The sequence below is a fragment of the Strigops habroptila genome, chromosome 1, assembly GCF_004027225.2.
Source record: "Strigops habroptila isolate Jane chromosome 1, bStrHab1.2.pri, whole genome shotgun sequence".
Classification (NCBI taxonomy): domain Eukaryota; kingdom Metazoa; phylum Chordata; class Aves; order Psittaciformes; family Psittacidae; genus Strigops; species Strigops habroptila.
The window spans coordinates 90,204,899-90,217,378 of record NC_044277.2 but is presented as its reverse complement, the minus strand read 5'-3'; the positions used below and the strand labels follow the sequence as shown (position 1 = coordinate 90,217,378).

Sequence of the window (12,480 nt, the reverse complement as noted above, 5' to 3'; positions counted from 1 at the left end):
CACCCGCAGGCAGGCGGGAAGGCGCCAACGCTTTCTCCTCCGCACCCGAGGCAGCGGGCCGCACCACACCGCGGTCCGTTTGCTGATTAGGTTCCCCGCTAGCCTCAGAACAGCCGGAAAAGGGAAGCTTTGGGCGGTGCGTTGCGCCCTCACCTCCCCTTCCGCAGCCCGCTCCGCCCCGGGTTGCTGTGGAGTTTAGCGGCCGGGCAGGTGAGTGCCGCCTGCGTACCCTCCGCGGCGGGGCAGAGCGGCTTAGTGCACCTCCCGCCCCGCCACCCTCAGAGCTGCATTACCCAACAAATTGGGTTCAGCTCTTGGACTCGGTTTAGGGCTTAGGCTTTAAGTAGGCCTTGCGTGTAGAAAAGCCCCTGCAGCAAAACGCTGTGGGTTTGGGTTTTGAGATACTGATCCTCACCCTAATTTCTTTTCCAGTTTTCGGCATGGCAGTGGACTGGCTCGGCTTTGGCTATGCCGCTCTGGTGGCATCAGGAGGAGTCATTGGCTATGCAAAAGCAGGTACGGTGTGGGAGGGTGCTTGTATCTCCTTCTCTCTCCTTCTGCCCCTTGACTCCCCCAGTAACTTTGCGTGAGCTGGGCGGCTTTTTACCAAAGCGTCCTATCTCGAAGTTAACGCACATGTAAAGTTTATCAGTTTGTGCCATGTGCTGATAACTTGCTGTTGTTGGGGTGCTGTGCTTTTTGGGTTGAGCTGGTGCTTTGGGCTGATAAGCCAACTATCTGCTTCTGGTAGATGCTGGTATCCTGCCTCTGCATTGTGCTCTTTGGGCGAGCTGACATAAATTTGCTTCAGAAAGGCTTCTTTTACCTGCTACTTTAAATACAAGCATTTTATTATAAATGCTCTGTATGGCTTAAATTACCATTTCTTTTCCCTTAGAGATTTATTCACGTTTTAATGTTTGATGGTAACAATATACTGCAAGCTGCAGTGTTTCACAAGGATCCTTTCTCCAAATAGAGCTGAACAATGCAAATCAGTCCTTAAACTTGTTCCTTTTCTGGGCTCTGCATCATAAGATTGCCCTCTGACCTACTGCTTTCCTTTCCTGTCCTTTTTCTGAGTTTGCCCTCCTCCAGACAGAACTGTGGATTCATTCCTGCTGCAATACTGCCTCTTCAGCTTTGAAAATCCCTTATCAGCTGGTCCCAGATGGGAAGACATGGTCATGCTGGTGCAAGGGAATCCAGATCATGGGATTTTTGAAGGGGGAACAAGAACATGTATGGTGACCTGTAGGGATTAAACAAAAAAACCCTAACAAAACAAAAAGAAAAAAGGAAAAATCCAAAACAACTATCGTTTCCCTAGTAATAACTTGGAGAAACCCCCCAAAAACGGAACCTTCATCCATAAAGTTAAGGTGGTGATACATTCTTTTACCGGAACATCTATTTACCCACACAGATGGTGGTCAGCAGTAGATGCCTTGGGAAGAATATGAGAACAGGGTGAACAAAGATTGGTTGATTTTGCTCTCTTCATTTAGCCAGTTCTCTGTGTCCCAGTGTTTTGAGACTCAGGAACTTCCTGAGCCAGAAGTGATGTGGTAGTAAAGTGTATGTGTCATAACTGTTTAAACAATGCCTTGAGGTAAAATTCAAGGGTATGATGGCCATTTCTTGGCTCCCACGTTTGTGGAAAGAATTGTAGCTACAACATGGTAGTTGCTAAACTGTATTCTGTGCAGAACAGCCACTTACTAGAGTGTGCATCTTGTAATGTGCAAGAATATCTGGTGCTTTCTATCATCTTTATCCCTTGCTTTTTATACAAAAAAGGATCTGAAGCAATGTTACAGTTACCTTGTTGATGACTGAAAAATGTTTACTTTCTGCAATCGTCCTGTAACATTGAGAGGAGATGTTTATCAGCTTAGCTTTGCAATCTTGAGTCTTTTAAAGGAGTTCTTGAAGTCTTTTAAATGGAATATATAAAAAACCACCCTCAGTAGCATTAAGTCCTGAATTTCCCATTATCCTTATTGAGGGCATTCACCACTCACAGTGGTCATACCACTTCATTACTTGATGTAAGCTTTAAATCACCAATTTGGATGTGGTATCCTTTATCTAATGGTATCTTGGGATTATTATTTATACTGAGGACTTGGTCCAAAGTTTGAGTCCAGAGAACCTTCTTCTAAAATCTGCAGTTACCTTTGGACCAGATCTCAGGTGTATTTAAAAGCTATGACCTCTCTCATTCGACTCCACTCTCTTCTCCAGCAACGCTTTTTGTTTGAATGCCCTCCTGCCCAGTTCAGTCCACGTGCCTTTTTTTCTGATCTTAAACCTTTAATATTTAATCCATCTACTTTACTGCCTCTCAAGAAATTCTGTTATTACTGTGTTGAAACAACATGCTTCAGTTTGCACGAATAAAACAGTGATTCTTCTGCTTTTCTCACTATTCTTTCCATCATAAATATATTAATGGCTTTGCTGTTAAAGAATTAAATACTAACACTATTTGTATCTTATGAAATTTGCACGTGCTTCTGGGTGCAGATCAGCATGGTCTTAATATCTTAAAAGAAAAAAAATCCTCTCTAATCTGCTTTATTACAATGAATGCCATTTTTTGTTTTTTTCTGTTGTTGGTGGTGTTTTACTAAACAGATAAGCCAATGAGCAAGTTTATTTCTAAGCTTCTAATAAATGCATTATCTTATTCAGGTAGTGTCCCATCACTAGCTGCTGGCCTTCTGTTTGGGAGTTTGGCTGGACTGGGCGCCTATCAGCTCTCACAGAATCCAAATAATGTTTGGATTTCTCTCCGTAAGTTGTTTAAAATTTTAATTAGAAGGGATTATATTTATCCTAAAATAAAATAAGTACCTAAAAGCATTTTCAGAAGAGTTAAACTGATGGTGTTATAAATCTAGTTTCAATCTAATCTTTAGACTTGTGGGTTTGTGAAAAATCTCCACTAGTGGCCAAACTCCACTGCTCTCCCTGGCATGTGAGCTGTTAGTGTTACTTATTTTTTTAAAGCGTATGTTGAGAATGTGTATTAAAAACTGCTTGTCTTGGTGTGTCTTGCTCAGTGATTTCTCACTACATTACTGCATCCCTTTTGCAAGAAGTATAAAGTGCTTTGGGTGATAGTTCAAACTTACATTCTTGCTCCTTTTCTACAGGAAAAACAGAAGAGGAAATATTTGTTATTTATCATTAGAGTTTGTCTTCTGAATGTCAAAAAACCTAGAGGTTATGAAGGAAAATGTGTGCTAGGATGAAGTGAAACTTAGGTTTGAAAATAATAACCAAACCAAATACCATTATTTCACATCCTTTAGCAAAGTAAATCAAATAACCATTTTGTGTTTAAAAACTTGTATGTAGTACAGTGTGAATCTCCAATATTTTGTCTTTCTGCAATTTACCATATAGAACTCAGGGTTGCGATCAAGTTAGGACAGATTATCATCTGTCACTTTAACCTAGGTGTGTCTAAAGCTCACGCCAGTTGCAAAATAACATAACTTGAACTTTTCTCATTCACGAATAAGTTAGGGTACCTTGCAATTAAAGTGGGCTGAGAAAATACATGTAGCAAGTTCCCGTAGCTCAGCTGGTGCCTGACACTTCTTAGGCTGCTGTATCTCTGGCCAGTATTTGTGTTAGTAGTATCCTCTCCATTCATGATCTGTAGAAGACATCAGTGTGTGACAGTGCTCTAGCACTAGCTATGTTTCAGTCCTCAGGCTTTGCTGAACTGGTGGCTGCCACCATGCATCTGTCTCGTACTGGCGTGTTTGAAGGATCACAGTACAAAGGAAGTGCTAGTAAATTGATGTGACCTTTGTGTGTCCTCTTTTTGGCTGGATCCTACTTTCAGCATTCTGCAGGAGGCTGGAGCATTTCAGGAAGTGTGATTCTCCTGCAGACTGCCCATACCCCTAGCAGGTTATTTTATTATTGCAGAAAATGGCGGAGATTGTGATTATGTGACAAACATGGAATTACAAAAGTGTTGCACGCCTGGGGAGATTTAACAGAGAAGCAAGCTTCAGTAATGCCATTTCTTCTTCCTCCTTCTTGGAACTGGAGCTTCCTTTCTCCCTGACTTGGAGAAGCTGACTACGGAGGGTCACTGCTTAGTGCTTTGAGAGCAGCCACAGGCTATAGCATTTGTCCACTGAAGCAGTGACATAGTATCTAGCTCTTTGATACGTGAAAGTCAAAAGTGAAAGTGAAAAGCCCAGCATTTCTCTCCACTTAAGCATTGTCTGCAGTGCAATCCACTTCCACATCTACTGGATAGGTCAAAAGCTGTGCATGATCAAGCCTAAATAGTTAGAATAAACTGCGCAGATACAGCAAACTTAAGAGGAATGAGAAAGTATTTTCCCAAATGTGAGACAGCCAGAAACATTTCTATAATTCAGTAGTATATGGAGTCTTCCTTCTTTTTGTGCTTAAAGTTTTTTGAGAAGGTGTATTCTACTTCTGTTTCAGACAAAATTACATTTAGTGAGGGTTGCATATGAAGACTGGCTATTGATTAGAGCTTGAGGCATTCGAATACTGAAATATTTTAGTTCTTTGTTGTCCTAGTCTCTTACATAGCTCCTTATATGAGATTGCTAGATGTCAGTAAGAATATTGAGGGTGGTGTTAGGGAGGAAGGATTCCGTGGTTGGGATTTGATATGAGCTGGGTCCTGCAGGACCAGTCACTAGGTAGAAGCAATTGTAGAAGATAAGAGTGGTTGGAACAACATGCTGTGTGTAGCTGTTGCCACTGGGTAGCAAATGTGTGCTAAGACTAAGGATTACATTGGTATGTTTTCCCCATAGTTTTCTTAGTATTCAGTCTTTCTCTGAGATACTGTGTTCCAGGGATTGCTGTTTCTGTTTTACTGACTCAGTGAAACTACCTGGCTCCTGTGTCTCTGTCAAGGGGTCAGGATACCTTTAACTCTCTGATCTTAGTGGAAGGTCGTACAGGGCTGAAATGGATTGGTAATGCTTAGCAGTTACATAGCACAGTTCCCTTTTGAAGTCTTTTGCAAGCATAAATCAGTTAATTCTCTGAACATTACTACAAGTTAGACACAAAAATGCTCTCTACCTTTTACAAGAATAGAGGGCATTATGTGCACATGTTTAGAGACTCACATGTGCAGAGGGAAGGAATAAGTTCCAGAGCAATGTAGCATAGATTTTTTTCTAGTCTCCAAAGAAGTACATTTTGACAAAGAAACTTGAGGAGCGTGTGCAGAAGCATATGGAGTGCATTGTCTGCTAGAACTTGATTCAGAATATTTACTCTTCACGTATTGAGGCATTCCAAAGTTTATTGGCTCCTTTAGTCTATCACATGAAACAACCCCATTTCACTTCTTACTTCTCTCTATTCTGTTAGTTCTGAATTTTAGCATCTCTCACACACATCTCTGCCTGACTGGACTGTATAATCTCTCATTTAAGTTACATCTGGAACACTGACTGCCGTCATGGGAACAAGATTTTACAACTCTGGAAAATTCATGCCTGCAGGGCTAATTGCTGGTGTCAGGTACAACACTTTTTTTTAATCTCCTATGTGTGATTTCTTATTTGCATAATTAAACAGAGATGGAGTGAATCATATTTTGTGGATCTTTTTTGTTTCCATGCAACAGTTACATGGGAAGTACTTGAAAATGAATTGATATTATTATTATTGTTTAATTCTGTTTTTTCCCCCCCCCCAACAGCTTGCTAATGGTTGGAAGATTAGCGCTGAAGATGGTGGAAAAGACCCACGATAAGTAACTGTTCCTTTTAAAGTTTAATATCTGACTAAAGAAATCTGATACTGAAGTTGCATGAACACAGAAGCAAGAAGATGGAACGATTTTCTCTATCAAGACAATTTTTTTCTTTTTGTTATACAAGGAGGGAATAGGATGATGGGACAGATAGTTTACATACAAGGTGCCATTTGTTTCAATGATCTCGTAGAGCTATTATTGTGCAGTGAGAAACTGGTCCTGGGTTTGATCTTTCCAGATACAGTTCAGTGTATTTTAACACTCCTAGTTTTTATATTCCAGAAGATACTGTGTGAAGCAGAGAGGACCTGTAATTAAGAAAGTATCCACAAAGAGGCACCAGGAGTTACTGGCTAAATACAGCAGTGTATCTCATACCTTTCATACGAAGTATTACAGTATGCTTTACCTGTTGCATTATGAGTTGATACACCACATCTGTGTAACACCAAACGGATTTTACCTTTTTATGGTGAAATGATGGTAAAATGTTGCTTTTCTACAAGTAAAATCTCTTACAAACGTTTATTTGTCACGTTTTTGTGTCTTTTCTGTGTGCATGCGGGTAGGGGGTGTGGGGTTTTTTACCTTCTTGTTCTCTTCTCAATGGAAGTCCTTGCAGTGAACTGTTAGTATCCAAGTGCTCTTTGAATTATGTTTAAAAATCATATTTTAAATGAAGGGGCAGAAGATTAAAGAAGGAGCCTTCATTAGCATTGCATTAGAACTTCTGTTGGAAAGGAACTTACCCTGTGGATTAATTGAGATCTGTGCTAGGCTAAATGAACAGTTGAATGTGATCTGGCCAAAGGACTGTATAACTAGAATAAAATAGCGTAACATTAACACTATGTAATTCTGGTCTTACAGGCTATTTGACAATAGAATGTATCAGCATTTAGTTTTTATCGTGAAGGGAAGTGGCTATGCCTCTTCAAATCTGTCTTTACCAGGAAACCTTGGAGTCCAGAGAATTCCTGGTTCTGACGTGGTGCCCAAGGATTGTACTGTGGAGGAGGCAGCAGCAGTACCTGATGCCTTTGTTGACACTCCAATCTTGACTGCTTCTCCTGCTCTCAATCTCCTGGCTGTGTTAGTGCAGGCACAGGTAATATGGGCTTAGCACCATGGTGGCAAAGAGAGGCAAGAAATGCGTGAAAGAAAATCCTTTCTCAACCTTTCTCAATCCTTTCTCATCTTTTGAAATACATGGTTATTGATAAACTACAATTCTTACAGCGAGTAACTCGTATTTTAATGTGATATTTTATGTAGTGACTATTTAAGGTTTTACTCTGGGGCCTCTATGCCATTGAATATATATAAACTTTGTCAACTGCATAACATAATTATGGCAAAGCAGGTTTAAATTAACTTAGATCTTACGCACTTACCATTTTGTAGTGCTTAAAGGAATTTGTAACAGTTATCTCAAAGAGCATAAAGCAAATACTAAACTACATAATTGCTCCATTTCATTGGTCACTTCAAAACTTGTATTTGCTGTTCTGAAAATGGCATTTAACAGTATTGATCCAGTGACATTTCCATTGTCGTGAATCAATGGAAACCCATGTGGTAGTAGTTTGAAAGTTGTAACAGAAAGTAGTAATTAAAAGCAGATCTATAGATGTTGGGCAAGTTGTGCTGTATCTTACTAAGTCTCTTAGCAAAAGTTGTAAAATTAATCCCATATTTTTTAATATGGGTTAATTAATTTTTAAAATTAATCCCAATTTTTTAACATATTTCATATTTTAACCTCTCTGTTTCCAGGCACTTGATCTGTAAATAACCTGATCTGTACGGGATGGTTCTGCAGGGAGCAACACTAAAAACATGTAAAAGCATGTCTGAAATTCTAGTCTCAGTTAAATCATAGCCTCTTTTGACCATGTTGTAAGCAAAATCCAGCAGAAGTTTTGTAATTACCTTTATATATTTTAAGTCGCCCTATGTAATTGAATAGAGAAATCCATCCCTGCTATAGAATTTTCTAGAGCCATTCAAGAACTAAAGACATTAAAATCCCTTCTCCAGACTGCCTGCCTGTGCTTTTGGGCTGATTGTTGGATAATCCTCCAAGGTTTTTTTCCTGTTTTTATTGTGTAGGGTTTGGTGATTTTTCTTCCACTGAGGGTGGTCTCCCTGTAGATCGAGATTATTACTTTTGCATTGAATTTGCTGTGACCATACTATGGCTTCAGTGAAACTTCATGCTGTGAGTCAGCCTGTGTATGGATGTAATGTTTGGAAAGAAGGATTTAGTTATTTTTAGGAAATGAACTGTTAAAATAATTCATAAATTGAGGCTACTCTATTCAAAGCACACTCTGAAAACAAAAATGTTAGTTCAGTGTTACTTACAGTATTGGCTGTCAGCAGGAGCTGAAATGAGTACTGATTTCTTTTTTTTAAACAAAGCACAGAAATGGGAAACTAATTTTACAATACACGGACTGAGTCAGCAGGATTCAACAGCTCAGAGTTGAATCATGCCTCCAGGACTCTGATACATTATAATAATGACAGAAGAAGAGAGTTTGAGTTATCAAATCCTTGTTTCCTGGAGTGGAGACCCAGGCCCTCTATTGCACGTGTTGCTGCCACATCTACAGTGCCTGGTGGAAGCTGAGTGGTAATAGGAAATGTCAAGTATTTCTCTCTTGAGGGGATCACTCAAGACTAAAGGAGGGAATTTCCTATTCACTTTGGTAGATATATGATCTCTTGAAAGTAGGAGCTTGTCCTGGACTTTGTAAGGGGGTGAGTAAATGTACCTGCCTTTGTAATAGCGGTTACTTACTGTAAGTCCTGGAAAGAGAGATGTTGAGCTGCCTTCAGTTCCTGCTTTGGATGGGTTCAAGCTCCCTTCCCAGGAGAAAGCTCTGTGCCTTTGGCCACTGGATATCCCACATGGGAATATTGCCTGGGGAAGCCACACCACAGCAGAGAGCAAGAAGTTCCCAGGACCTGTGGAAACAGGAGCAACTATTTTTTAGTCATCTTTTAAAGCTAAATAGTAACTAGCAGAAATACAGAAACATCCTGAAACTGAGAAATGGAATGCGGGTTCCTCTCTGCCCAGGTGGAAAACCTGTGGGACAACGTAAATGTCACCTATACTGTATGTTTACTTCTGGCTAACCCTAGGTTCTTCCCCATTCAGGATCTCACCTATGGTCCCTGATTGCTCACATTCAGCACCAGGCATGTACAGGCTGGGAATGTTATGAACTGCACAGTTAGCAAAGATATGAGTTAAGATTAGATGGGGAGTCAAAATCGTGTATGCTTGAGTGCCTTGATTGTGCCTTAGCATTTACAGATATGACGCTGAGACCTCTAATACAGCAATAAGGTACTGAGGCTCAATTGCAGCTCTGAGTTGAGGGGAGGAAAAGCAGTCTTTTTGCTCACCCATTGGTAGATGTCACACTTTAAGCTGTTCTTTCAATTAATATGACTTTTGCAGGTAGGAAAATCTCTTTAATTTAGAACAAATCTGTAGTATAGTGTAAGAATATATGTAGTGTTATGCCAGTAGTACAGATAACCATCTTTTACGGACTAGCAAAGGAGAATGAAGAGATGGAAAAGGTTTCAAGTAAAATGGTTTAGAAGGGAAGTACTTGTGCTGTCCTACTTTATCCCTTGTTCTAAGAATACAGTACATGACTTTTTAATGCAAAGCATATCCCCTAGCTCTCATTCTGCTGCAGGCTTCGAAAGTGCAATTTGCCATGTCCCAGTTCTGTCAGTCATTGTGCTGGGTGCTGCTGGCGCTCTGTCATCCCTGCCTGAGGGTCGGTCCATACTGAAACTAATACGGCCTGAAGTATTGCACAATTATCCTTTTGTGTTGTTAAAATTGCTGGCTTCTTGGCATTATAGTCATGCTTTCTGACTGCACAGTTTAATCACCTGGAAAAATGGGAGGGGAAAAAGAAAAGGTCAGGAGAACCTCCAGTCAGTTATGACAGAAGGAGGAAAGTCTTTGTTCCTCCAGAATCCCTACAAGTAAAAATGGCAAAGTGTTGTGTCAGTAGCGGCACAGAGACATCTACACACAGCTCCTCTTCTGCTTCCTTGAAATGCCATGCTGGAGCAGATCAAAATGCTGCTGCTTTTGTGCCATACCCCAGCTCAGCCCAGTGCACAAGTGCCTTTGGGTGTTCCTTGTAGTTTTCTTGTGTTTCTCTTCTGAACCCGTGATATGTTTTCTGTGTCTCTCCCTTGCCTGTCTTCTACATTGCTGCCTTACACAGCATGTGGCGTAACATGTTTCCCTCCCCAGAAGCAAGAATCTGTAGGTCTGACACTGTTTTATTGCTGGTAGTTAAGGCAGTGAGCCCTTGTTTTAATTTAATACTCTTTATACAAAACAACTAAGGAGAAAAATTATGGTAGGACAAATGTGTATTTCCCTTCTTTCATTTCATTAAATGTTAGCATTTGCATTTTGCATGGTATTTTGAGATCCTGTCTTGCAAGTACTATAACTAAGTTGAATTGGGGTTTAGTACCACTCCTTAGAATCACAGAATATCCTGAGTTGGAAGGGACCCACGAGGATCATTGAGTCCAACTCCTGACTCCACACAGGGCAACCTAAAAGTGAAACCGGATATCTAAGAGCATTGTACAAATGCTTATTAAACAGCAACAGGCTTGGGCCATGGCTGCTTCCTTCGGAGCTTGTTCCAGTGCCTCCCTCAGTGAAGAACACTCTCTCTTCTTCCCTGCTCCCCCCTTTCTCCTTTCGTCTTTTGTGTTTCTTCTTTCTTCTTCCCCCCATCAGCCCCTTCTCCCCATTCTCCCCCCTTCTCTTTTTTTCCCATTTCCCCCCTTTTCCTCTCTTTTTCCCCCTTTCCTCCCCTCTTTCCCCCTTTTCTTCCCTTTTTCCTCCATTTTCCCCCTTTTCTGCCATTTTTCTCAATTTTTCTCAATTTTTATCCTTTTTTTCCCTTTTTTCCCCTTCCCTTCCCTTCCCTCCCCGTCCCCCCTTTTCCTTTTTGCCCTTCTTTCCTTTTTAATTTCTTTCTTTTGTTTTTCTATTTCACCCCGGTTTTTCCTCTTTTTTCTCCCTTTTTTTTTCTCTTCCCCCTTCCTCCTCCCCCCCCCCCTTTTTTTTTAATCTTTTTTCTTTCCATTTTTTTTTCTATTGGGGGGATGTCTCTCTTTTTTTTTTTTTTTTCCCCCTCCCCTTTTTTCATTCTTTCTCTTTATTTTCCCTTCATTTCCCCCTGTCCGTCTCTCAGTCCGCGGGTGCCCGCGCTGGTAGCGCGGCTGGCGCTGGCGGGGCGCTGCACCGTGCGCGGCCGAGAGAGGGCGGCCTCGCTGCTCCGGTGCGGCTGCCGCGCCGCCCGGCGAGGCGGGGAAAGACACGCCGCCCCCCCCGAGAGGCGGAGGCGAGGAGAAGCAGCGGTAAAGGCTGCTTACCTGCCTCGAATTTGGGGGTTACCCGCTTGTAGTTGTCTCACCCTGAGCGCCAAATGCGTTCCTTTGCTCACTCGGCCGAATATGAGTGCCCACTTCTTTATTACCTTCGCACTGGCCTGAGGAATGAAAGGAAATGATTGCGGGGCAAAAGGCTGCTCTCGCCAAGCAGACCAGGCAATCCCAAATAGTGATGCTAAGGAGCATGAAGAATGAAACTCAGAACCTCCTGCTACTCTTCCTACACCCCCTTGAAGGAAATCACTTCTTATCTGTATTGGAAGATGAGCCCAGCCTTTCTCACATGCCTGTTTACAGCAAGAAACAAAACCTGCAGGTTGTCAGCTTGAATCACCAGCAGAGGAGATTTAGCAGGACAGGCCTCCTTCTCTAAGCACTTTTAAGAAACACATAAACATTATCGTTTATGTGTTTCTTAAAAGAGAGTGCTTATATAGTTTATAACTGTTGCAGTATATATATAAAAGCTATATATGTATAATAAGGGAGAGGATGTTGAATACATTTCTTTGGAGGTAGTACTCTTTCACTGGTGGTGTAACAATAGGAAGTGGCCGGGATCAAATTATCTGCTGTTACCTGGAGGCATCCCATCAGTAGGACAGTTATTGGATGTGCTAAAATTCCTTCTTGCCTCTCTGTTCCCCAATAAACCTGCACTCAACTTCCTCTGGGGATGGGCCAAGTATTGCGCTATTAGTATGCAGCACCACAGCCAGCAGGGCAGAAAAATACACACCAGGAGGAGAGAAAATAGATGAAAATCATCAGCAGCAAATAAATGCTTTTAAATTCTGGACTGAAAGATCCCTCCACTGAGATTCTCACTTGTCTGTGGGGTCATGACAAGACCTAAGATATTCTGAGGTGAGAGTGAGGTTGATCCACTTGCCCAAGTTCTGTTTTCAAAGCAAAAATGAAGCCTAAACTGGGAGGTAGGGGAAATCTTTTGTGATGAGAGTAAGAACCCAAGAATCATGACAATGATTCTTGAGTGATGCCCCTAAAATTCTCTGAAAGTATCCTAACCCATACCGCTGTTGTGAAAATGATGTTTCTGGTTCTCTGGGGAGTTATGTGTCCCTGGTGTTTAGAAGTGTGCTAGATGCTCCACTCTGCATTGCTTTTATCCTATACCCAGCAGCATCTTCTGTTCCCAGACACTACCTCACCTGGCATCCCTGCAGCATTTACATCAGCTGAAGGGCTGTCGCCAGGTTTTCTCCTCCATGTGCCAC

General features: G+C 41.5%; 1 protein-coding gene across 2 annotated transcripts; it reads left to right on the top strand.

Moving 5' to 3' along the window:
* Positions 1–6,310, top strand: LOC115616764 (transmembrane protein 14C-like). 2 transcript variants are annotated; one of them, XM_030506441.1, is made up of 5 exons: positions 1–210; positions 433–516; positions 2,698–2,799; positions 5,457–5,544; positions 5,726–6,310. In XM_030506441.1, exons 2-5 carry the CDS (start codon positions 441–443, stop codon positions 5,781–5,783), a joined length of 324 nt encoding a protein of 107 aa, XP_030362301.1. In that variant the 5' UTR covers positions 1–210; positions 433–440; the 3' UTR covers positions 5,784–6,310. The 2 variants fall into 2 exon arrangements, with proteins under 2 accessions (XP_030362301.1, XP_030362308.1); XM_030506448.1 differs by lacking the exon at positions 1–210 and adding an exon at positions 235–343.
* Positions 6,311–12,480: the final 6,170 nt, after the last annotated feature.